Genomic DNA, 27,659 nt, shown 5'->3' with positions numbered 1-27,659 from the left:
GAGGTTATTTCATACCTTTTTTCCAGATACCCCTACCAAAGTAAGAAAGCTTCCTATCGTTCCTCCCAGTGAAATAGAAGCTGCAGCTGAAGAGATTCAAAAGCTATTGGACAAAAGAGTCATCCAGGAAGGTCCCACCAGACCAAAGAGGATTCAGAACTTACTCAGTGTTCTTTTTAATTCATCTCCACAGTAGGTATTTTGCCTTAATCCCCTCCTCAAGAGGAATCATTGAAAGATGCTGTAGTCCAGGTTTGGCCCTCCACTCTCCTTTATGCCTATCCCTTGGTACATCTGATTCCAAAATGCTTGCAGAAAAGTTAGTTGGTTGAAGAATTCAGTTATCCTTATTACTCCCTTTTGGCCTCGCTGGATGTGTTTCCTTTTCCTTTGGTCTCTTCTTCATTATCCTCCATAGATATTGGACCTCAGTCCAGATCTTCTCTCGCATCCCTCGGGGATGAAGCATTCCAATATTCCAGGCCTTAAACTAACCACATGGTTTCTCCAATTCCATTAACAGCCAGACAACCCAGTCTTTCCTCCCCAGTTTGCCATACACTTTTACTCCCAGAAAGCTTCTACTAGAAAGATTTGCAGGAGTAAATGGAAAAGATTCTCCATTTGGGCTCTTAAAAAGGAAATTGACACTTTTACTGCTCCTATTTCTTTAGTACTGGAGTTTTTAACTACTCTTTTCAGGAAGGTGCTAAGCTAGTTTTTCCACAGTCAAGGTACAGTTAGCAGCCATATCGAATTATCATTCAAGAATCAAAGCTTTGTGTTTAGCTTCTTACAAATTGTGCAAGGCTTGGCTTTCCTAAAGGGCTTTTTTTTTTACTCAGGCCTCCAGTGAAAGATCCATCACCTCCTTAGGGTTTGTCCGTTGTACTTCATGGGCTGACACAAAAACCCTTTGAACCTTCAGCCAAAACTGATTTAAAATTTTTGTCTTGGAAAATATTTTTTTAAGTAGCTATTACATCGGCAAAGAGAATTTCTGAACTCCAGGCTCTATAGTCTAAATTTCCTTACATTGGTTTTCACAAAGACAGAGTTACTTTACGAACCAGTCCTTCTTTCCTGTCGAAAGTAGCCTCTGAGTCAAATATCCGTCAAACAATTAATCTGCCTGTCTTCCCTAATTTTTTTAAATAAGGGAGAGTACATGCTACATCTTTTAGATGTACATAAACAACTATGTTTCTGTTTACACAGAACAAAGGACTTCAGGAAAGCAGACCAGTTGTTACGTTCTCACAAAACAGAGTAAGATCACCAATTTCTAAAGTTACCCTGGCCCAAATGGATTGCTGATTGTATTCCCTTTGTTTGTCCTCAGCAACGTTTCTCCCTATCAAAACCCCCTAAGATTCATTCAACCAGATCCATGGCCACTTTTTCTGCCTTCTGGTCTAGAGCTTCCATTGATAATATTTTCACAGCAGCTACCTTGTCTAATGCTCATACCTTTATTGCTCATTACAAATTGGACTCCACTCCTAGAAGCAGAGCTACTTTTTTGTTCAGCAGTTGTCTGGAATATCCTTCCATGAGGGCTACCCACGATTCACGTAGCTGGGGACTCTGTCCCATACATTGCAGAAGAATGAAAAGGACAACGTCAGATATTAAAGTTATGTACTCACCATAACTATGTGTCTGTGTTGTTCATTTTCATTCTTCTTCAACTCCCCTCCCTCTTTCTCTCTTCCTATAACCTTCTGGAGTGATCTCATGGACTTTTTGGAATTTCTAGTTCCAGGTTTGAGCCCTGGTTTACTGTTAATTTTCTAACTGTGTAATTTATCTTATATACATATAAGGCAGCAAACTCGATCGAGGTATTGTAGGCAAGCTTGGGCATTGTGAGTAGAGGAAGGAGCCCGAGACTTGGATCCGTAAGTCTGAGATATGCGTCCGAGTGGAATATTCCACCTTCGTTTATCAGTGTGCAGCACTGAAGATTCATTGCAAAGGCAGTAAGGTGCTAACTTTAATTTATTGAAATTATAGAATGAAGATATTGACCATCAAAAAAGTACAGCATTGTAAATATTTATAAAATGTTTGAAAAGGTATAATATATGCAGATATCAATAAATGCTGATTGTAATATGAATTATGGGTAATTGGAATGATTGTTCTGCCTCTTTTACCTTCTTCTCAGACTTTTGCTTCTTTTGATTAACCTGTAATTTTAATTGTGTTTTATTGAGCACTAATACACTAATACATTTCCTTTCTATTTTGCAGCTTTGTTACACTGACACACTTTTCACAGAACAAGAGGTAAGTCTTAGAAGCTGATGTGTTTACTTATGACATTTGTTCCCTTTGCTTTATCTGGTTTTGTGTTAATGAGATGCACTGCCCTGGCAACCCGCCTTTGTTGAAGGATCACCACAGGGGTGTATCCCATCACCCTGACAGCAGTAAATTCCATACTCTGACATTATAAGGTATACACTGTGAAAAGGGTACCATGTAGTATGTCCTGGTGAGAACTTTTCTTCTCAGTCCTTCTTTCCTTTGATCATGATGGTAGGCATGCAGACACAGAGAATGATGGCTTCATCATCCATCCACTTTGTGGCTTTCCTTATTTCTGTTCGTATGCTGTGCTTTGATGGATCTGCAGTGGAGTCTACAGTGCTTTATCCTTTGCCATTTTTCTGTTCATTTGTTTCCTATCCCCTCATTCCTACCCTAAATGTCAACAGTGGTGGGACTTTTACTTGCTACTGCAGGAGGAAATATTTTTTCTATCCTGCTTCATCTGAGTGTCATTATTGAGTTGGATGATACAGTGCTCAGAGTTGCTTTGATTATACTCACAGTAGAAAAGGCTTGTTACCTGATGATAGATATAGGCAACCTTTGCTACAGAGTTTCTGTAAAAGTTGTGGACATCCCAATTTCTTGTATCTTTCAGAAGAAATAACTTGGGCTTTGGCCAGAACATATGAAGGTGGTTTCTTTTCTGCATGTTTATCTTTTATTTTTTTAGGATGTCTGTCCATATCAGTAGCTATATGTGCCTGATACATTAGAAACGTAGCATTTCTCTGGACCATACAGCATTCTCCAGACCTTTGCGTATTTTAAGTAGAAGGATGTTAAAAAGGTGTGATACCTTACACACGCATTACAAAAAGCTGCTTTGTAAAATGCAGACTGTGCAAAACTGTTAGTATTAAATATAAAACATTTTCTGGCTCACAATCAAAGGAATGTTAACTTGCTTTTTCAGAAGACTGAGCTGTCCCTTTATTTTGACACAGTACATTTCATGCTAGGTATATGAAACTTTTAATGTAAGTATTTTTTTTTTTTTTTTTTTTTTTGCATAATGATTGTGCATTGTTGACAGTAATGCAGTAAGGTATAGCTCAGAGCTAAGTATTCTGTTTATGTTTACAGAGAGGTGTTGGAATAAAGAGTACCCCAGTGACTGTTGTGCTGCCCGACTCCAAGGAAAAGTCCTATCTGTTTAACATAATGGACACTCCAGGTACAGTACAGTATAGCTTATTTTATAGTGTTTGCTCACTGTCTGAGGTGAATGGGGGAAGTATTCAAAAACTATGTATTATTGGGGATGGGTTTTTGATACATACATGGCAAGTAGTGAAACTTCATAAGAGATGGTACGTTACTAGTTTATCTTTGTGGATAAGGTAGTAGGCCATTGTTTATGGTTAATAAGAAATGATTGGCATCTTCTGCCATGAAGTAGTTAAGTTTTGTTTGATTTCATAGCTAGTTATTAGGTTAACCCAGTTTTTGAACTGCCCAAGAGCACTACCTATTTAAATCACTTACTCAAGGGTTGCAGAGTAAGCAAATAGAGTCTGAGGGGCTCAAACCTTGGACTGCATGAAGCAGCTTGCTAATATCTAATCCTTGGTTCTAACTGCCAGAAATAAAGCAAATTAACTGACACAGATTCAGACTTGATCAGGCCTGAACCTCACACCCTGGAAATGAAAGACAGCAACCTTCATCATTGAACTACTCTGCTACTTGGCATCTTAAAATGGATTACACTTGTTTTTAGAGTTGAAAAGACTAGTCATGGAGCTTACATGTTGTTTTTGCTTTTTGACTTCAGGTACAGTAATTGAGTGTAAATCCCATTGTAGTGTCATTAACCCTCGTGAACACTAAAGTCTGCACAGTTTCCTTCCTTAAACATTTCTGTACTCATTTGGAATTTCTTACAATTTTAACAATAAGTTCTGAAATACCGTGCAAACTTGTTATGAAATGCCATGTAGCAGACCTCTGGTATCATACTTAATAGTTTTATAGATCATTAGGCAATCTCCTGTGCACCAACTTAACCAATCCTGGTGGATATAATCTTCATAATTTTCTCTCTCTTATGGTTATTGGAGATCCCGGAACTGCTAAAGATTGCTTCATGACATAAACTTGCACCACAAAAATTTGCCACGTATTTTAAATAATCTTGTTTTGAATGGGGCATTGTTGATGACACCTATAGAAGCTTGCAGGCTAATTTAAGTGCACAGGTTAAAAGGCAAGCACAGGTAATGTTAGTAGTTTCTTGCTTCAGTCATAAGTTTTTTTTAGATCCTTAATAGATTAGAGAGTTTTCCCTAGATAACAATTGCTAAAAAACAAAATATTTATATTGGCAAAATGTTCTACCTTATCAACCACTACACAGTTATGTTAAGCCTAAATTCCATGAACATCCAAGAGAGGCTTGAATCTGTATCCCTTTATTCAGTGTCCTACAGACATTTGATAGGAGATGTCTGTCTCAGTTACTGCACCATTAGAGATCTAGTTGAAATTGGCCTTCTGCATCTCCATAAGTCTTGTATCTTACCCACTAAAAGAACCAAGGACCTAAATAGTCACCAACAGATTAAGCATAGTGAAGGGATATGTTTATTCGGATTCACTACGTAATTTCGAAAGTTCAAAATCCCGATGGTCAGATGCTCAAAATTTTGAAATCTCGAAATAAAAAAAACAGAAAAAACAAAAGCACACGCACAAAACAGTCAAAGCTCACATTTTTGCATGGGGCAAACCCCCTCCCCCACTACTTAACTATACCAACTCCGAGATCGCACTACAATGTAAAGAACGGGAAAGCTCCCATTCCGCATTGTACTCCAATCTCCATTATACACTTTCGAGATTTCAAAATCTCAAGCATCTGAGTGTCAGGATTCTGATGCTTGAGATTTTGACATTTTGAAATTATAAAGTGGACCTGTTTATTCACCTAATGTCTCTCAAGCCTCTTGAGTAAACTTCCCCTGCATGTTAAACAGTGCAGCCCACCTTCACCCTTTAAATATAACCTAGATGACTAGATAATCTGGGTGGCCACAAACCTACTCTGGGATTGGCTGGTGTGACCCAGCTGAAGAAGGGAAATGTGGCATGAGGAGAATACTGGCAAGGCGTTAATGGTCCTAAGACATAGTGGCCTTGGAATATCTGAGAAAAAAAAATGACCTGTGAAAATGGGGAACTAACCTAGAAGAGAGATGCCCGATTTGAAAAACTTTGTCTAGTCCTGCAAAAAGAGATGCTCTGTTCCACTGTTGTAGGATCTTGTGTTATTAACAGAGCTGATGATAAATTGGTGACCATAAGAGTGGCATCAGTTGTGCTTACTGTAACAACACAGTTACGGAACTCAGGGAAACGTGGCAAGAGAATGAAGCCATTAGGCTAGCAGCATTTGAATGCTCACTCGGAGTCAGTTTTGCTTTGCACAGAGGGACATGCAGAAGATGTTTAGTTTCTGAAGGCTTTCTGAGCATTGTTCATCTGATGGCTTCAGATGTGAATGCCAGCATGTAAATAACTGTGTCTGCTTCTGTAGTGTGGCATATTGCCTGAACTGTTGGTGCAAACTAGTTGTGGCCATTTGTATGCAGATTTTAAGTAGTTTTTCCCACTTCTAGTTTAAAGTTCACAAACTTATGTTTTTTGTTATAGAACTTCTGGTTTGCTTGCCAAGTTCTTGCTCAGTATTTCAGAATGGACTTTATATTAAAACATGCATTGGCTCCACAGTGTAATTGTAACCTTTTTGTGACACACAAATTACATCTTTCATTACTAAATGGCCCGTGAAACCAGTCATTGAACGAATAAATACATAGAAGTCTCTCAGTAAGTTGATAACGTTTTCGTGGTCATATTATGTTAAAAAAAACTCTAGCATAATGTCTGATCATTTGTACAGTGTTGTAGTTTACAGTTTTTGAGCATTTTGTACTTTTTTTTTTTTTTTTTTAGGTCATGTAAACTTCTCAGATGAGGTCACTGCAGGCCTTAGGATTTCAGATGGCATTGTGCTTTTCATTGATGCAGCTGAAGGGGTGAGTTTTTGTAACGATATATGAACACTAGCTGAAGTATTGATAGCATGCATTTTATTCTGAAATGTATTGCAATTGTTTATGGAACAAGCACTAAATGTGATGTCCTGGAAATTATAGAACATGTCTAATAACTAGCATTTGCATTTTATGCAGTGGGCACAGAGCAGATACTTTAAATGGGTAGTAAAACTCTGTTATGGGCATAGTGAATGTAAAATATGTCAATTATAAAAGTGTAGATATGGCAAGTAATGGATATTTTGGGAGAGGCAGGGGAGTGACTAAGTAGATCATGAGGGTTCCAAATATGGGCCTTCTCCTGTTATGTTTTTCAGCCATATTCAAATTGTACATGTTTGAGTTTGAGATCAGGCATCCCTGCACTTCTGTCATCATCATTTTTACCTTTTATTATTTCTGCAGGTGATGTTGAATACAGAAAGGCTAATAAAGCATGCAGTTCAGGAACGGTTAGCAGTCACTGTGTGCATTAACAAGATTGACCGCTTGATTTTGGAGCTGAAATTGCCCCCAACTGATGCCTACTATAAACTCCGGCACATTGTTGATGAAATCAATGGCTTGTTAAGGTATGCAACAGATTAAATGAAATTAGAAATTTTAGACTTCTTGCTTGTCATATTGGGTGGATGTTTGTACTTTTGTAATGAAAGAATCAGTTTTGAGCTCATAATTTTCATTGATGCAAAGATCTATTGTCCTATGAGAGGGTTCCTATTAACTCAACAAATGCTTGAAATTGCGAACGCAGCTTAATCAAACTTGTTTCAGCGAAATGGCGAAATTCCGAAAGCACGGAACAACGATTTTTTTCTTAGGGAAAAAAAAAATCACTGGGCTGTTTTCGGGACCTTGCCATTTCCTCTGCTGTAGTGCGATCTCAGAGTTGGTATATCTAAGTGGGGGGTGCACAGCCCCTCCACACTTTATTTTTTTTAATGGAGCAGCGTTTTTTTTTTTTCCCTGGGGAAAAAAATCTGATCTGTTTGTTCGGTATTTCATCCTTTCGTGGAATGTAAGGGTTTCCAGGCATGTTCAGGTATGAATGGGGAGAAACCGTAAGAGAACTTAGTTTGCCAAGTCAAGTTGGTGAACATCAGATGGAAGCAGATTTGTGAGGGAAAGAAGGTTTTTGACCATTGGAATCTGAGAATGCTTGTCAGAAGAAAAAAAAAAACTTGGAAGACTGTTTGCCTAGGGAGACTGCATCTGCTACCTTCGGACAAAGCAAAACTTAAAGGGGTAATTTCTCCGGAACTTAGGAACAGGAATCTGGAAGATCTGCTTCAGATCCTGCATAACATTCCCCTTATCCTACTGGGTCGTAAAGAGTTCAGCAGCAGAGCCTAAAACATTCCGGTTGTCCAGTGGAGAATTCAGCAGTTTAGCCTTAATGTGTTCAGGAAGAGCCTCTAAGAAACAACAAGAATACCTCCTCATCACAGACCCTGATGCGGTCGCCCTAGAGGAAGCATCAGCAGCATCGTAAGTGCATTTAATAGAGTGAGGAGCCACCTGAGAAGCAGAACTCAGAATGGAAATGGCCTCAGGTATATCAGTCAGAATCTCCCCAACTGAAAAAGAAGAGCGAGCACATACCTAGTCATGTGGGTATGGGAGTTAATGAGTTAATGGGTCTGAAAGCTAAGGTAGCAGATGTATACACTTTTCCCATACCTGTTCATAGCACCGCTGCACTTGTCAGAAGGTAAAAACATAGAGGAGGACAACAAATTAAATGGCTCATCAGTAGCCGGGGAAGTCACAGCAGAGTCAGAGGAAGGGCTTTTATACAAAACCTTCTGGGCCTCAAGGACTTTGTAGAACCTGTCAGGCTTCCTTTGAGCAGGATGGTGGAAGTCACTGGTAGAGAAGCCAAATAAAAGGTGTGTAAAAGAGGATCCAACATTGGAGGGACTGCTGAAGGCCTGGATGAATTAATCTTTTAGAGTTCATAGTACTTCTTCTGAATGTCTGAAATCTGGGAAGAGTCCTATTTAAAACATTCCATCAAATGTGCCGCAGTATCCCCAAAGTATCATCCTGTTCCTCAGACCCATGGAAAGAAGGGAATGGATCTGAAAAGAGTAAGCCAGTGACTCCTTACCAGCATCCAAATTCAACTCTTCATCAGAGGAATTAGGGTCCCTGACATTTAGAAGGCATAGAGGAGCAGGGAACAGAGGCAGGAACACACAATCTTCGAGGGGACTTTAAAGCCATAAGGGCATTGAAAAGACTCTGAGTGACATCCTACCATTCTTTGTGTGAATCCTTAGCCCCAAGGGCCACATGTCTAGTCTTCCATTTTTTTTTGAAGGGAACATCAGCCCTAACAAACCTAGGTGGCTCAAATCCCTGCCTGGTTTCAGTGATGGTACCAGGGACCTCCTCCCTAACAAGTATTTGGGGAATCCCCCTTGGCCCCCCCTGAGTATAATCAGCTGGCGTTCCCCCACCTTGTTTGCAGGAGATGTAGGCACAGTGCAGTACGTAAGTTGACAGTATGTAAGTAGGCAGCCCTGTGTCTGCCTCCAGTTGGGTCACAGCAGAGGGAGCTAATGCCACCACTGCACGGTTCTTGGGGTCTTCATTCAACCCAACAGAGACGTCCAGAGGAGGCTGGTCGGCAATTGGTTCAGTGAGCTATTTTTTATGTTTTTTTTTTCTTAAGTGGTGGCTGAACATTGTAGCAGGTAGTTTGAGGCCATTGTACCCTGAGCCAAAAGCTTAGCTGTAAACTCTGGTTTCCTAGGTAAGTAGAAAGGGATGACAGTGCTGTGGAGAGTCCTTAGTACAAATACCTGAGAACTCATGCTGAGTGTTGTTGAGTGTAGCACTCAAATAAAAAAGGCACTTCTCATGTCCAGCCTCATCAGGAATCTACCTTCCCACATTTATGTTTTCCTTTCCTGGATGACATGTAAATAGGTAATCTAAAAAAGGAAAAATAGGAAGGAAGAGACCCCACGGGGGCACTTGTCTTGAGAAGACTCAGTAGCTGAACCAAAGTGGCAAACAGCTTGCAGACTGAATTCAAAGGTAGTGTTCAGACTACTGACAAAATTTCTGAGGATTAGATGCACATACATCACTTAAGTACATTACGTCTTGGATGTAGGACATACATCTGACATATGGAGTCTGGAAGAGCAAAGGCTTCAGTATGCTGGCCTGACATTTGGCTATCCATGACAGGATATCCAATTTGTAAAGAATATTGCAACAGCAATAAGGAAGGACATTTATATACTTTGTATCTAGTTCAGTTCTTTTGGCGTATCACTAACCCACCTACCACCTACTCTTTAATTATGCAAGTCATGTAAAAATGATTGTTATATAGGTTTTTTTTTTGTGCAACTGCTGTTGGTAGATGTTTTGAAGCTTTTCTCCCTAGCTTCTTCTGAAAATGTGTTGTGCCCAGTTGGATTATTCCTGTCAACAAATGTAAAATAAATAAGCCTCTGAAAAAAATTATGTAGCATCACGTATACAGACTAAGGATAACATATAGGATGCGGTGCTGGAGGGGAACTGGCAGCAGGCATATTATTATAATACACAACTGTATGTGATTGCATCAGGATTTTCTCATGGTTGGTGTGGTTTGATCACAAGGGCGAAGCCAGAGTCATTAAACAAAGGCAATTGTGTGTAAATCATGATATACCCACACACAACCATGGATTATTGCTGTTATGCAGTGACCTTATTTAAGAAAAAAATTGCTTAACTTTCTTAAGTAATGTCTTTCTGTAATGGCACTTCAGTCATCTTGTTGATGATGTTCATCGTGCATACAGCTGCAGTCATAACAGATGGGTTCTCCTGCCATCAGGCGGGTCCTCGGTCGGCCGAATTCCGAAGTCTAGGTCCGGCGTCGGTTGTCGTCGCTTCTTCCCTGACGTCAGTGCGCCAGGGGTATAAAAGAACCAGCCGACGCCATTTTCTTCAGTCTTTCTTGCTGCGCGGTGCCCGAAGCAGAAGCAGTTCGCAAGTGCCGGTCGGCCAGCTCCTGAAATTACGAAAATTTTGCAACTGAAGTCTTCTTGAAAGCTAGGTACCCCGTTGGGGAAACTTTTCTTGCCTCAGACCAATGTCAGACAAAGTTAATAATTGTATTTCTTGTGGGAAGCAAATACCGCATAAAGATTTTCATTCCCTCTGCATTCCTTGCTTAGGCCCAGACCACGACGTCTCGGTCTGTTGTTTTTGTGCTACATTCAACAAACGCACCATTAAGCGTCGGGCGGAGTTCGCCCAGCACTATTTTGGCAAAAAATTTAACTATATTATGTCGTCGGATACTCCGACTCCAGTTTTGTCTAAAAAACGCAAAGATAAGGACCGACACACGAGGTCCACGGCCTCTACCGACACCACGCCAAAGCCGACTACAGGTGGTCCGGTTCTCAGCGAGGTGCCTACGCAGCCCCTGCCTACCGACGACACTTCATTGGCGGTGTCTTCTGTGCCCGAGGTCGCAGGCTCCTCGGCCCATACCCCGACTACAGATACCGAAACCACTCTTGGTGGTGAATCTCAAAATGTAGACAGGTATGCCTCCTCTCAAGGTGTCTTCAGACCTTCCTCTTCTTTTTCTATCAAGGCTTTCACTAAGTCTAAAGCAGCCATGCATTCTAAGAGACAAGCTCCACAGGGCCCTTCTCCAGGCCCCATGCCTAAAAAACAGATGCTTAAAATGGCTGAGGATTTGATTACTCTTATCAGGGGTTCTCAACCCTCCCCGGACAAAAGGCCCAGAGTGGAGGAAGAATCCCCCTCCTCTGACCAGGCCTCCATTATTTCAGAGCACTCTGATGAACAGGAACATTCTTACTCCCCTTTTGAAGATTCTGATGCTGAGGAGTCCATTCCCTCTGTCTCCCCCCAGAGGATTACTCATTTGGGGAAACCTTGCATACCTTAAGGGAACACTTCCACTGGGAAGGCCAAGAGTACTCAGATTCCAAGAAAAGGCTTAGGGATTTTCTCTTGCTACCTCTGCACAGGCCTCTGGCTATACCTCTTGTCTTAGACATACTAGATGATGTGTACTCGGAGGCCTGCCTTAACCTGGATTCTTTACCTCCAGCCCCAGTCAAGCCTGACAGGTACTACCGGGTTCCTGACTCTCACCAATTTTTATACAAAAGCCATGCGGCTGACCCAGAAACTATCTCACAGGGCCCCAAGGGAATTAAGGCCTCTACTGCTAAAAACCCATTACCTTCCGAGAGAGATTCCAGATCCTTAGAAAGGTGGGGAAAAAAGGTATACACCTCGGCCACCTTAACCATGAGGGCATTAAACTGCCAGTTCCATATGCTAAAGTACCAACAGTTTCTGTTATCACAGTTGAGAAGCAAAATCTCACAACCTGAACAACCAGACTTGAAGGAGTTGCAGGATTTGATGCATAGTGCAGAACAAGTGGGTAAACATACCTTGCAATGTGGTATTGATGCTCTAGAGGCCTCATGTAGAGCTGCTGTTACAGGATCAGTCATACGTAGACATGCCTGGCTCAAGGAGCAAACCTTACCAGATCATGTCAAAGCTAAATTACTAGATGCCCCTCTACAAAAGGATGTATTATTTGGTGTTAAAGCTGAGGAGGTATTAAAGAAAATGGAGGAAAAGGCTAAATCAATGCAAACAGTGAAAGATTTTCTACAGGTACAACCTCCACGTTTCAGTAGAAATTGGCCATCCAAAAATTGGTCCTTTCTAGCCACGGACAGACCCCAAAGAGGTAGATACAGGCGCCCGAGAGGCAGAGGGCAATCTCAAAGCTCGTTTAGGGGCAGACAATGGCAAGCTCCTACATAAAGAGGTGGTGAGGATAGTTCACAGCCATTCAGAAAGCAAGCCCAATGACTTTCCCCTTTGCATGCCAAGCAAGGCTCAAATGGCAGCACCCTTAGGCGGAAAACTGGCATTATTTTCAAAAAATTGGCATATTGTCACAAAAGACAAATGGATCCTGGACATTATAAACAGAGGCTACAGATTCCATTTTCACACCCTTCCAAAAATGAGAGGCATGCCAAACCTGCCACACAATCAAAGGGCAGAGGCACAAAGACAAATTTCAGATCTCATGGACATGAAAGCTATTCAAGAGGTACCTACTGACGAACAAGGTCAAGGTTTTTATTCCAGACTATTCCTGGTACCAAGGAAGGGAAAAGATTGAAGACCTATTTTGGACCTATCCATCCTAAACACATTTTTACTCGTACCAAAATTCAAGATGCTCACATTACAGCAGCTTCTTCCCATGCTGGGCAAGGAGTCTTGGCTGGTAACATTGGACCTCAAGGAGGCATACCTGCATGTCCCAATCAGGCAAAATTGCAGAAGATACCTCAGATTTCTTGCAGGTTCAACCCATTATCAATTCTCTGCGTTGCCCTTTGGCTTATCTACTGCGCCCAGAGTATTCACGAAATGCCTGGCATCAGTAATTGCCTACTGCAGACTTCAAGGGATACAAATATACCCATATTTGGATGACTGCCTGATCCAAGCGGACAGCAAGCACATACTTCTGAAACATCTGGCTTTTGTAATAATGTTGTTGAATTCTCTGGGATACACAGTCAACAAAAAGAAATCAAGGTTAATACCCTCTCAGAAAATAATTTTCCTGGGTGCCAACTTGGACACAAACACCCAGATGGCCTACCTCACGCCAGAGAAGCAGGGGCAACTAACTCAATACTTCAGAAAACTAGCAAATTTCACCAGGCTGACTGCAAGGAAAATCCTGCAGGCTCTGGGATTCATGGCATCTTGCATCCTACTAATCCCATGTGCAAAGCTGCATATGAGGAAACTTCAGTGGTACCTGAAAAACCTATGGTCTCAACACAGCCACAGTTTGGAAACAATAATACCACTAATTCCATGTCTTCAAAAGGAATTTCTGTGGTGGGCTCAAGCATGCCAAACAAACACAGGTCTCCCATTCTGCAAGCCTCAAGCAAATCAAGTCATCACAACAGACGCCTCGGACTACGCCTGGGGGACGCACATGACAAATCGGTGCATTCAGGGCAAATGGTCCCAAAAAGAAAAGCACCTTCACATTAATCAAAAGGAAATGCTAGCAGTAATAAATGCTATTATAGCTTTCAAAGACCTTCTGCATCCAGGTCAACTATTGATAAGGACAGACAACACCACAGTAATGTGGTACATAAACAAACGGGGAGGAACCCACTCATACCCCCTATGCAGGCTGGCCATGTCACTTTGGAACATGGCCCTGAAATTACAAATCGAACTTCAAGCACAGTACTTGCCGGGCAAGGAAAACATGCTGGCAGACAACCTAAGCAGAAATATGACAGATCCACACGAATGGAAGTTGCATCCTCAAGTTTTTACAGAGATAATTCAAGCATGGGGAAGGCCAGACATAGATCTCTTTGCCTCCCACAAAAATCACCAATTGACAAAATTCTGCTCAAGGACTTTTCATCCACAGGCCTGGAGAGTGGACGCTCTCTCTTTCAGTTGGACAACAATGACAGTTTATGCCTTTCCACCTCTTCCTCTGCTGCCCAAAGTTCTATTAAAAACCAGAGCAGACAGACCAGAGATGATTCTCATTGCTCCAGACTGGCCAAGACAGCACTGGTACCCACTCTTGAGGAGCCTGACACATTCCCCTCCATGGACCCTTCCTCTAATGCCTCTTCTTCTGACTCAGCACAGCTTCAAAACTCTCCACAGTCAGCTGAAAACACTCAATCTGGCCGCATGGACGATTCCTTAACATCACAACAGACCCTACTCTCCAAGGAGGTGCAGGATGTCATTTTGGAGGCCAGAAGGCCGTCTACTAGAAAAGCTTACTCCGCAAAATGGAAACAGTTTTGTGTCTGGAATGAGAAAAAGGGCCAGAATCCTGAAAAACTGAATTTACCTCAAATATTACAGTATCTAGCTGAGCTGCTAAGCAGTGAACTTTCATTCTCCTCCATCAAAATCCATGCCTCAGCCATTTCTGCAGAATACAACACTGATCTATCTTTATTCTCTCACCCCCTCTTAAGACAGTTCCTCAGAGGGGCTAAGAATATAAAACCCCCAAGGAAACAACCAATACCTGCTTGGGATCTCAATTTCATTCTAGAAAAGCTGACCTTGCCTCCTTTTGAGCCAGCTGCCTCAACAGATTTGCAATATCTGTCCTGGAAAACAGCTTTCCTTCTGGCTATCACCTCAGCTCGTAGGGTATCGGAACTACAAGCCCTCATGGCTGTGCAGCCTTTTATCATCTTCCATCAGGACAGAGTTTCCTTACGAACCAACCCGTCCTTTATGCCAAAGGTGGTATCCAGGGTAGCTTTGAATCAGGCTATACACTTACCTACCTTTTACCCTAATCCTCAAAACAAAGGGGAGAGACTACTACATTCCTTGGACATCCACAGACAGCTGCGTTATTATTTGGACAGAACAAAGCCTTACAGAAAATCAGAACAGCTCTTTGTGTCCTATGCTATAGGAGCTCAAGGGAAGCCAATTTCCAAACAGACAATCTCAAAATGGATAGCCCACTGCATATGCTTTTGTTACTCTTTTCATGGTAAAACTGTACCTGCAGGCATCAGATCTCACTCCACAAGGGCCACAGCTACCTCTGCAGCTTTCCTCAGAGGAGTTCCTACCAAAGATATTTTGGAAGCAGCCACTTGGAGTTCTGTGCATACCTTCTCCAAGCACTACCACCTACCATTATACTCCAAAACTAGAGCAGGCTTTGCCACTGCAGTCTTGCAGGGCATTCTGGCTCCTCCTAGTTCCACCTAGTGCCTACCACCCCTTTCTTAGCTTTGGGATTCTACCCATCTGTTATGACTGCAGCTGTATGCACGATGAACATAGTACAGTTTTGTACCTACCATAAATGTAGATGTTCGAGTGCTAATACAGCTGCAGTCTAGGTTTCCCTCCCTCCTTCCCCTCTTGGGACAGGCCTATTGGCTAACACCTCCTCATACAACCTGATTGGGGTATTCTTTTATGGTGTATTTGCTTGCAACTACTGTATTTTGATTATATTGCATTGCTTTATTACACAAATTTATGTATTGCCTTTCATCTGGGGGCACCTGACATCTAGGGCAAGCAAAACTGAAGAAAATGGCGTCGGCTGGTTCTTTTATACCCGTGGCGCACTGACGTCAGGGAAGAAGCGACGACAACCGACGCCGGACCTAGACTTTGGAATTCGGCCGACCGAGGACCCGCCTGACGGCAGGAGAACCCATCTGTTATGACTGCAGCTGTATTAGCACTCGAACATCTACATTTATGGTAGGTACAAAACTGTACTTTCTTCGTGTTTCACTGTTGCAGTCATTACAGTTGGGTAATCTGCTGGCAGGTTGCCCTCAGTTGGCCTGTTTAACAAAGTCTTGGGTCCTGCGTCGGTTGCTCTCCCTTCTTCCATGACGTCAGGTCGTCAGCGGTATAAAACATGCAGCCGTCGCCATTACATCAGTCTTTCTTGCCGCGCGGTGCCCGAAGCAGAAGCAGTTCACAAGTGCCGGTCGTTTTCGAGTTTCAGAACCAAAGTCTTCAACTAAAAGCTAAGTACCTCGTTGGGGAAACTTTTTCTTGCTCCTTACCAATGTCAGCAAAAGTTAATAATTGCATTACTTGTGGGAAGCAAATTCCTCATAAGGATTTTCATTTGTACTGTATTCCTTGCCTAGACCCTGACCACAACGTACCTTGCTGTCGGTTTTGTGCTAAATTTAATCAACGCACGATTAAACGTCGGTATATTTTTGCTTCTAAATATTTTGACTCAAGATTTAATTATCCAGAAATGTCGTCAGTTAGCAATTTGACTACCGGAATACCTAAAAAAAACGCAAAGAATATACAGAGACAGACCGTCGAGGTCCAAAACTGACGACAACGCTTCTTCTAAGCCAGTCACAAGTTCGCCGGTACTCAGTGAGGTGCTTTCGCAGCCCCTGATACCCGCTACTTCTGATTCGCAGGCCTGTACTGAGACCAATTCAGAGTCCGGTATGCCGCGAGATGCTTCAGTTATGGAACCCGCAATGTCTCTACCTTAGATGGGTCCAGAGCCGCTGTGCAGGCACCGGCTTCTGAGGGTGTTTTCAGGCCTACAGATTTGTATATTAGACCGACGCCATCTTCAAAACTAAGGCCAAAATCTAAATCTATGTCTAAAAAAATGACGCCTGGGCCACATGTGCAGGCCCCTATGCCTAATAAACAAATGATCAAAATGGCTGAGGATTTAATTGTTCTGATTAGAGGTAGCCAACCCCCTCCTTCTAAGAGGCCTAGGCAAGACATTGATTATGAATCTTCTGAACAGGATTCTATTTCTTCTGACTCTTCAGATTTGTCTATTCCTACTTATGAGGACTCTGATGCAGAAGATTCCATTCCTTCTGCTTCTCCCCCTGAGGATTTTTCTTTTGGGGAAACTTTACATACCTTAAGGGAACATTTCCACTGGGAAAGTCTGGATTTCTCTGAATCTAAAAAGAGAATTGGGGATTTTCTTCTTCTTCCTCAGCATAGGCCTTTGGCTATACCTCCTGTTCTAGACTTTGTTGATTATATTTTTTCAGAATCTAGTATGGCCCGTGATTCTCTGCCTCTGGCTCCTTGTAAGCCAGACAGATACTACAGGGTTCCTGACTCCCACAAATTCCTTTTCAAAAATCCTATTGCTGATCCTGAAACCATTTCTCAGGGTCCCAAGGGCATTAGGGCCTCTACTGCTAAAAATCCTACCCCTTCTGATAGAGATTCCAGGGCACTGGATAGATGGGGTAAGAAGGTTTACACTTCTGCAACCTTGGCAATCAGGGCTTTAAACTGTCAATTTCATGTGCTTAAATATCAACAGCATATCATGGGACTACTCAAACAGAAAATGATGTTAATCTCTGACTGTGTGGAAAATAAAGATTTACAGGATTTATTACATTCAGCTGAACAAGTTGGAAAACATACTTTGCAATGTGGTTTTGATTACTTGGTGGCCTCTTGCAGGGCTGCTGTAACTGGATCTGTGCTAAGAAGGCATGCTTGGCTCAAAGAGCAAACTCTGCCTGACCATGTTAAAGCAAAATTGTTGGATGCTCCTTTACAACAGGACCATCTCTTTGGTAATAAGGCTGAAGAAGTGTTAAAGATGGAAGATAAAGATAAATCTATGCAAACTGTGAAAGATTTCTTACAAGTGCAACCTCTAAGATTTAGTAGGCACTGGCCTACTATGAACTGGTCCTTTCCAGTGCCTTCGAGAGCCGCTCAAGTCAAATCCAGACATTCCAAAGGCTCCAGGATTCAGTCACAAGGAACTTTTAGAACAAAACAATGGGGTGCCTCCACCTCCAAATCTGGAAGCAACAAGGCACCTCCCTATGGTAAACAGTCTCAATGACTTCCCTCTACAATCAACAAGCACTTAACTTTTAGCCGCCCCTTTGGGGGGGGAAACTGGCACTTCATGCACGAAACTGGCAACTTATTACCCAGGACAAATGGGCTTTAAATATAGTATCCGAGGGATACAGGTTTCATTTCCACACGTTGCCAATCCCAAACGGATGGCCAGACCTGCCCCCAAATCAGTGGGCAGAGGCCCAGAAACAAGTTCTGTCCCTCATGAACATGGGGGCTATTCAACCAGTACCAGAAGAGGAAAAGGGACAAGGTTTCTGTTCAAGACTTTTCCTGGTACCCAGAAAAGACAAATCATTGCGACCAATTATGGACTTAGCCACTCTAAACACATTTCTGGACATTCCAAAATTCAAGATGCTGACTCTTCAACAGTTACCACCTATGCTAGGCAAAGATGCCTGGTTAGTAACTCTAGACTTAAAAGAGGCTTACCTGCATATCCCAGTCAGGGAATCTTGCAGAAGATACCTCCGCTTCAAAGCAGGCTGCTTGCTTTACCAGTTCTCTGCACTGCCCTTTGGCTTATCTACTGCGCCCAGGGACTTTACAAATTGCCTGGCTCCAGTAATTGCATTTTGCAGGCAAAGAAATATTCAAATATATCCATACCTGGACGAGTATCTAATTCAGGCAGAAAACAAGGACATTCTTCTAAAGCATCTGACGTTTGTAAAAAGGGTTCTAACTTGCCTAGGGTACACCATAAACGAAAATAAATCACAACTGGTACCCTCTCAAAAAATTACATTCCTGGATGCAAGCTTGAATACAACTGCCCAGATGACTTAACTTATGCCAGAAAAGCAAATTCAATTGGTGACTTACTTCAAATAGATGGCCACAAAAACCCTGCTGTCTGCAAGACAAATTCTGCAAGCCTTGGGGTTCATGGCCTCTTGCATTCTTCTAATTTCATATGCAAGACTGCATATGAGGAAACTTCAGTGGTACTTAAAAAGTTTATGGAGTCAACATTGTCACAGCCTGGAAACAGTGATTCCTATCATACCTTGCCTGCAACTAGAGATTCTATGGTGGGCAGAGGCCTGCCACCAAAAACAAGGGACTGCCATTCACTCCACCCCCTGCCACCCACACCCTAACTACATACACATCAGACTATGCTTGGGGGGCTCATCTGGCAGGAAAGTGCATTCAGGGCAAATGGAGCCCAAATCAAATGCACCTTCATATCAATCAGAAAGAGATGCTAGCTGTACAGAATGCACTGACAGCCTTCAAGGACTACCTTCATCCAGGACAATTAATGATAAAGGCAGACAACACCACAGTTATGTGGTACGTAAACAAGCAGGGGGGTACACATTCCTACCCCCTTTGCAGACTAGCCATGGCATTGTGGAACATGGCCTTGACCTACCAAAGTACAACTACAAGCTCAATTCCTGCCAGGAAAGCTAAATACTCTGGCAGACGAACTAAGCAGAAATCTTATGGACCCACATGAATGGAAACTGGAATCACAAATTTTCAACATGTTGACACGCAAATGGGGGATTCCACACATAGATCTTTTTTGCCTCACCTCAGAACTGTCAGTTGCACAAATTCTGCACAAGAATTCATCACAAAAAAGCTAGTCTATGCTTTTCCCCCCTCTGCCTCTGCTCTCCAAAGTTCTACTAAAAGTCAGAAAGGACAAACCAAAAATGATTCTGATTGCTCCAGACTGGCCTCGCCAACACTGGTACCCACTCCTGCGCAATGTGTCTCACCTTCCTCGTGGCACCTGCCTCAGACACCTTACCTACTGTCTCAGCAGAACTATCAAATTCTGCACACTGACCTCCAAACTTTGAATCTTGCAGCATGGCTAATCATCTAATTTCACTCTTGGCATCCCTCAGCAAACCTGTGATGGATGTCATTTTGGAGGCTAGAAGGCCTAGTACTAGAAAATCTTATGCTGACAAATGGAAAAGATTCTGTGCCTGGAACCAATCACAAGGAATAAGCACAGCAATGCCCAATATTCCTCAGATTCTGCAATACTTAACTGAGATGTTTCACAAGGGCCTATCTTTTTCTTCCATAAAAATCCATGCCTCTGCCATGTCAGCTCATTACAACACAGAACCTCCCCTCTTCTCTCATCCTCTGCTAAAGCAATATCTCAGAGGGGCCAAAAACTGAAGCCCTCCCAGGAGAGCGCCAACCCCTGCATGGGACCTCAATTTTGTTTTGGAAAAACTCACTCTCCCATCCTTTTGAGCCAGCTGCTACTGCAGACCTAAAATTTCTCTTCTGGAAAACAGCTTTCCTTTTAGCAGTCACTTCAGCTAGAAGGATTTCTGAATTACAGGCTCTTATGGTAGTGGAGCCTTTCATTATTTTTCATGCGGACAGGGTGTCTCTCAGGACCAATCCATCTTTTATGCCTAAGGTGGTATCCAGTGTGGCTCTTAATCAGGATGGTGGTCTAATGGTTAAGGTGTTTGCCTTACAAACACAAGGTGCAGGGTTTGAGTCTCACAAGGGATAATTGGCTAGGCTTACAATGGCTCGCAAGGGCAGTTAGCCTAGTACTAACCTATGAACCCACCTTTACAAGGGTGAGCGGATTCTGCATTCATTGGATGTACACAGACAACTTAGATTTTACTTAAACAGGACAAAATATTTTCTTAAGAAAATCTGAACAACTATTGGTGGCATTTGCTGCAGGGGCAGAGGGAAAGGCTTTTTCAAAGCAGACTATTTCCAAATGGATAAGCCATTGTATTAGTTTCTGCTATATGCACCATGGTAAACCTATCCCCAAGGGGATCAGGTCTCATTCCACCAGAGCTGCATCAACTTCTGCAGCCTTTCTCAGAGGGGTTCCTACCAGAGACATTCTAGAAGCTGCTACCTGGAGCTCAGTTCATACGTTCACCAAACATTACCATTTACTTCTCTTCTCTAAATCCAGAGCTGGCTTTGCCACTGCTGTCCTGCAGGGCCTTATAGCTGCTTCTAATACTGTATAAATCCATCCTCCCCACCATAGCTTTGTGAATCTACCCAAATGTAATGACTGCAACAGTGAAACACGAAGAACATAGTACAGTTGTGTACACTTACCATAAATGTAGATGTTCGAGTGTATTCACTGTTGCAGTCTTGGTTACCCACCCTCCAGCCCCCTGTTTTTCTCTTACTATACCTCTACTTTCTTTTACTATGCTTAAAAGCCTTTTTGGTGTATTTGCTTTTGTTTGGAGGTATATTTTTTGTTTTTTAAATTATATACATACATATATATATATATATATATATACATACATATATATATATATATATATATATATATATATATATATTGCTCCCCATTTGGGGGGCACCTGACATCTTGGGCAAGAAAAAGTGATGTAATGGCGTTGGATGCATGTTTTATACCCCTGACAGCCTGACGTCATGGAAGAAGGGACAGCAACTGACGCAGGACCCAAGACTTTGTTAATCAGGCCGACTGAGGGCAACCTACCAGCAGATTACCCAAATGTAATGACTGCAACAGTGGATACACTCGAACATCTACATTTATGGTAAGTGTACACAACTGTACTTTGTCTTCTGGATTTTTATGTGGATGTGCGTGGGGCTTATGTTCCCACACTTCCGCATTATGTTAATGCAGTGCAAGAGAAGGAACATTGAAAAGAGAATCTCCATTGACTTTTTTTTTAACTGTAAAAAAATCAGACATTTTATGAAGGACAGTGTAGAAATATGAGGAAAATCAGGTATGTTTTTGTTGCTTCAGTTTTGCAGAACATACCTGATTTTTTCTCATATTTCACTCTGTCTGTGGTAAAAGAGGTTTACAGTGTTGTTATGCAGCATATGACAATAGAAAATCTGGCCAGTCAGTGGTACTTCATCAGATGAACTTTTTTCTGTTAGTGTATGCTTGATTTATAATGGGCATGCTGGTTGGGCTGTCCAGTCAATGGGCTCATTTTTGAGTAATTGTGAGTATTTATTGCATAATTCCCATCATGTCTGTACAGTGCTTGTTATAACGGATGCTTTATTTGTAACACTCCTAGAGTAATGCATTTTATCGTAGAGTCTTCAGTGGAACAGAAAAGGTGTAACTTGTTAGGTTTTGGAATAAGGTAGTAATTTATAATGTCTTGAGAATGTATGAAAGTAACCTAACTGGCATCTTTACAGATACTTAATAATATTTTTTAAGAAAGTGACTAATGTGGATTGATCCTTTTCTTTCTTTGTTATTGAAACTTTTTCACTTCAGATAAGACTGCTTATTACATTTGTAGTAGCGGCATCAGTAATTTTTTATAAAAGCCAAATAGTGTAGTGTGCAACGTTTGGAAGTGTAGCTAATATGGAGTTGACATGCAATTTTTTTTTTTATTGTAAATCTAATGACTGGTTACAGCTACTAAGATACAAGAGCATTTTTTCCCCTGATGTTGATTTATTTATACTGATAAGAAAATATATCACATTGTAACAGTGGCACAGGTAGATATTTTATAAAAGAAAATCTCCATCACTGCTATGTTTAAGATCTCTCGTTGCACATTCACACATGACATGTAGACATTGTAAATGGGAAGCATTCTTGTAGTCTTATTATATATTTGTGTTAATTTCTAGTGTGTTAACTCCCATGTTAATGCAGTTAGTTACTTTCACTTTAGTAAATTGTCCAAACAGTGTGTAGTCCATCATGGTAGAATAGAAACCATAGGCTTCAAAATAGCCAGAGAAACAGAAGGCAGCTGTAGTGTTGGCATTCTTTGGCCAGATGTTTCCCTCTCATCTGTCTTAGTACTGTCTCATTGTCTTACAAGATCACATGGGACTTGTCTGGGCATCAGAAGATACAGAAGTAAGGGGTGGAAGATGACACACTTTACCACCAGATTGATGCTATGCAATGCAGTGTTGTGCCATTAGTGGTAAATGGCCTTAGCTAAGTGGTGCGTGTATCTGTATAAATAGAGTGCCGTTAGTGGTAACTGGCTTTGGCGAAGTAGTACTTGTATCTGTATAAAGCAACTTTTATTGCCATTGCCCATTCATAGAGAATGTCTGTAACTAGACTCACAGGCAACAACGTAAATAGAGTAAACAGTCTGGTGCAGGAATGACAACGAATGATGTCTCGGCTCGGACTGTAAAATGTTTAATATCACAAAAAAACAGAACACACGTTAAGCGCTTTCATCTAGCTGGCAGACTTCTTCAGAACATAATTAATAGTTGCTGCACTCATTAAATACCAAAGTTTGGCGCCAAAAAAACTAAGAATTTGAATTTAAAAACATACTACACAATTACAATAAAAATTTTTAAAAACATACTAACCAAATAAGTAGTAAAATGAAACAACTACATATTTTGTGTGTAATTTGCTTAATAACTATACTCATACTATACGCCTGTAAGTTAATATATCGTGGCATGTATTTAAAAGCCCATCTATAAAAACTGTCTATTAGACTATAAAAGCTATTTGGACATAATTAAGTAAGGTTTAATACTAATGAAATCATTGATGCCTGGGTAACTGGTGGCATCAACATAAATCTGCCACCTGCTCTCTTTCATAGCCAATAATGCTTTGATATTTCCACCGTACGGTGAAGGTCCCACTGTATCAATGATATTAAATTTGAAATGATGTCTATCATTACTGTGTAATATATGCCGATATAAGGCATTCTTGTTATCCTGAGTTCTAATACTGTATTGGTGTTCGTAGATGCGTCGTTTGAATTGTCTCTCGGTCTTGCCAATGTAGAATGCGTTGCATTCCACACAGCTATTGCAATTACCATGTCTGCTATATACATATGTTTTATTAATATTGTCCAGCTTGCATCCCTTATCCTCATTAATGAATTTACATTGGTTACACGCTCCGCATTTTTTGGTAGATGTGCTTCCTCCTTTCTTCTTAATGCCGTTAGATTCCAACAACTTCTTTATATTATAACCTGTTTTGTATACAATATTGGGATGCATACCCAATATCTGTGTTATGTCATCGTTGCGTATAACCTGATTCCATCTATCCTTGATAAAAGTTTCAATATTATGAACTATAGATGAATACATTAACACACATACCCTTCGGCTGCGTTCGTCTTCTGGGTTATTAGCTTGTGTTGAAATCACACTACCAAAATTCCCTAATAGGGACATATACTTTTTACCCCATTCACTTGTGACGTACTTGACTGTGTCGTTCAATAGTTTTACTGGGTACCCCCTGATAGTGAACATTGATTTGATGAGTTCCAATTCTTTTAACATAATCTCCCTAGTGGAGGACATGCGGGCAGCCCTAATGCATTGCCCTTTGAAAATATTTTTGAACACGTGGGGAGGGTGATTACTACTGTAAACCAAGTAATCATTAGAAAAAGTCTCTTTCCTGTAAATACAAGATGTAAACCCATTGTCCCCTTGACTAATATAAGTGTCCAAATATGCTGTGCCACTAGTACTAAAGGAGTGTGTGAATTTGAGGAATTCTGTTGCATTATTAATGTAACTGATGAAATCAGAGATCTTGTCTATAGGTCCATCCCACAGCACAAAAAGGTCATCTAAAAACCTGGTGTAATGAACAATGTGCTGGTAGTATTCTGATTTGAACAAGTATTCGGATTCCCATTCAAGCATCACCAGGTTTGCAAATATGGGAGCACAAGCTGCTCCCATAGCCACACCCCTGGTTTGTTTGAAAAACTCATTTTCAAACTGGATGTAATTGTGGTCCAAGACCAACCCCATCATGTCTGTAATGAGGCAAATTTTGTCCCAACTCAAGCTGGAGCATTTCCTCAAACTACTACTGAAGTACTCTAAGCCCAAATCCCTGGGGATGCAGGAGAATAAGTCGGTTACATCAATAGTAATATAAATGAGGTTGTTTCTCCATACTTGGGATGTTAACTGTCCCAAGAACGTCCAAGAATCTTTGATTAAGTGTGGAATATTGTTGTACACAGGCTTGACCCATTTGTCGATAGCTACACCCAACGGGAAGGTTTTTGATGTCCTTCATGGATGCATCTGCAGTCATAACAAATGGGTTGTCCTGTCGTCAGGCAGCCCCTCGGTCGGCCGGATTCCAAAGTCTGGGTCCGGCCGCTGATGTCGCTTCACCCGACGTCATCTCTGCTGGTCCTCGGGTATAAAGGCATCAGCCGACGCCATTTTCCTCAGTCTTTCTTGCCGCGTGGCGCCCGAAGCAGAAGCTGTTCGCAAGTGCCGGTCGGTCAGATCCAGAGATTACTACTACCGAATACTACTTCGAAGACTTCTAAAAGCTCAGTACGCCGTTGGGGACTCTTTCTTGCCTCAGCCGATGTCAGAAAAAGTCAATAACTGTTTAACTTGTGGGAAACAAATACCTCATAAAGATTTCCACTCTTACTGTTTGCCTTGCTTAGGCCCAGACCACAACGTAGCAGCCTGTTCGGCCTGTGCTTCCTTCAACCGACGAACGCTTAGGCGTCGGTCGGAGTTTGCTGAACAGTTTTTCGGCTCAGATTTTGCTTACATTATGCCGTCAGATTCTCCGACTACCCAAATTGTTAAAAAACGCAAAGAAAAAGACCGACACTCGCGGTCCGCGGTTTCGGCCGAAACCACGGTTAAGCAAGCATGAGTGTCTCGGTTTCGGCCGAAACCGAGAAAACTGGTCAATCTTCAGCCGAATCCATGACTACTACTGAGGCTCCTGCTACCTTATCTGAATCAGCCTCAGAAACTTTGCCTACAACTGTGGTTCCTACTGATCTATCAGACACCATCCCCTTGGATATCTCTACCCCAGCACGTGGTGCTGCTAGGCCTCCTGCAGCCATGTCTATTAAGGCCTTTGCCAGGGCTAAAGCAGCCAAATCAGCTAAATCAGTGCCTGTTAAACCACCCTCACCCAGGCCCACTTCTAGTTCACAAATGCTTACTCTGGCAGATGATTTAATATCCTTAATTAGGGGATCCCAATCTCACCCAGACAGGGCCGCTCAGCCTCCAGAAAAGAGACCTAGAGCAGAGCCCCCCGAGCCTGTGTCCTCTGATGATTCTGCGGATGACTCAGACATTACAGACCAGCCAGAGGCTCCTTTTTCCAATTATGAAGATTCAGATGCTGAAGAATCCATTCCAGCTGCCCCTCCACCAGAGGAATTCTCCTTTGGGGAAACCTTACATGCCATGAGAGAACAATTCCAATGGCAGGGACAAGATTTCTCAGATTCAAGAAAAAGGCTTAGGACTTTTCTGCATTTACCACAACATAGGCCCTTAGCTATACCTCCTGTCCTATCTGTTGTGGACGATGCATTTAATGATGTCTGCACTGCACCCGATTCTTTACCTCCAGCCCCTGCCAAACCATATAGATTTTACAGGGTGCCAGACACTCACCACCACCTATACAAGGCCCCTCTTGCAGACCCCGAAACTATATCACAGGGGCCTAAGGCAGTAGCCTCAACCACAGCAAAAAACCCTATTCCCTCTGAAAGGGAATCCAGGTCCTTAGAGAGATGGGGGAAAAAAGTCTACACCTCTGCTACTCTCTCAGCTAGAGCTTTAAACTGTCAGTTTCACATGATCCAATACCAAGAGTTTATGCTTGATCAGTTAATTAAAAAGCTGTCCTCTGATGAATCTTTAGATAAGAAATATGTATTAGAAATGGTGAATAACATCCAACAGGTTAGTAACCATTCTTTAAAGTGTGGCTATGATGCACTGGAGGCTTCATTTAGATCAGCCATGACTGGCACAGTGATAAGAAGGCATGCATGGTTGAAAGAACAGGTCTTGCCGGATCATGTTAAAGCTAAGCTATTGGATGCTCCTATGGATAAGGCCAGTCTATTTGGGGAACCTGCCCAGCAGGTAATGAAGAAAATGGAAGAGAAGGCAAAATCTGTACAAACAGTTAAAGATTTCCTACAGGTTCAGCCCCCAAGGTTTAGCAGGAACTGGCCTGCCAAAAATTGGTCCTTTCCTGACTCCACAAGATCCCAAAGGGGCAGGAACAGATGCTCTAGGGGCAGAAATCAATCCAGAGGAAGTGCCTACAGAGGACGACAGTGGCAAGGTAATAACCGAGGCACAGGCACAACCACTGCCACTGCAACAGGACAATCTCAGTGACTTGGCTCTGACTCCGCCTACCAGGGAGCAAATAGCAGCACCATTAGGCGGAAAGTTAGCCTTATTCTCGAAAAATTGGCACTATATCACAAAAGACAAGTGGATTTTGCAAACCATAGACCAAGGCTACCGGTTCCACTTCCACACTTTACCAGTAAAAAGAGGAATGCCAAACCTGCCCCAAATCAAAAATAGAAGCCCTGCACCAGATAGCGGAATTAATAAAGATGAGAGCTGTGGAAAGGGTGCCAATAACAGAACAGGGCAAAGGATTCTACTCCAGACTATTCCTAGTACCAAGAAAAGAAAAAAACTGGAGACCTATTCTCGACCTGTCCATCTTAAATACGTTCATCATTGTCCCAAAATTCAAAATGCTGACCCTACAGCAACTTCTTCCCATGCTGGGCAAGGAGTGTTGGCTGGTAACTCTAGATCTCAAGGAGGCATACCTGCACGTCCCCATTCGACCAAATTGCAGAAGATACCTCAGATTTCTTGCAGGATCAGAGCATTATCAATTCTCAGCATTGGCCTTTGGCTTATCTACTGCGCCCAGAGTATTCACAAAATGCCTGGCATCAGTAATCGCTCACTGCAGAGTACAGGGAATTC

General features: G+C 42.0%; 1 protein-coding gene across 3 annotated transcripts in view; it reads left to right on the top strand.

Moving 5' to 3' along the window:
* EFTUD2 (elongation factor Tu GTP binding domain containing 2) overlaps positions 1-27,659 on the top strand; it is a 1,111,673-nt gene that overhangs the window by 442,801 nt on the left and 641,213 nt on the right. For all 3 annotated transcript variants that reach the window (XM_044055111.1, XM_044055110.1, XM_044055112.1), the window contains exons 7-10: positions 2,257-2,292; positions 3,424-3,514; positions 6,295-6,377; positions 6,804-6,970. In XM_044055111.1, the coding sequence (XP_043911046.1) occupies positions 2,257-2,292; positions 3,424-3,514; positions 6,295-6,377; positions 6,804-6,970 (377 nt within the window). The remainder of the gene's footprint in view (positions 1-2,256; positions 2,293-3,423; positions 3,515-6,294; positions 6,378-6,803; positions 6,971-27,659) is intronic.

The sequence above is a fragment of the Protopterus annectens genome, chromosome 13.part0 (genome assembly GCF_019279795.1).
Source record: "Protopterus annectens isolate FY-2018-M chromosome 13.part0, PAN1.0, whole genome shotgun sequence".
Taxonomy (NCBI): Eukaryota; Metazoa; Chordata; order Ceratodontiformes; family Protopteridae; genus Protopterus; species Protopterus annectens.
Note: the sequence above shows the minus strand (reverse complement) of the source record. Positions and strands in the feature narration are given on the sequence as shown.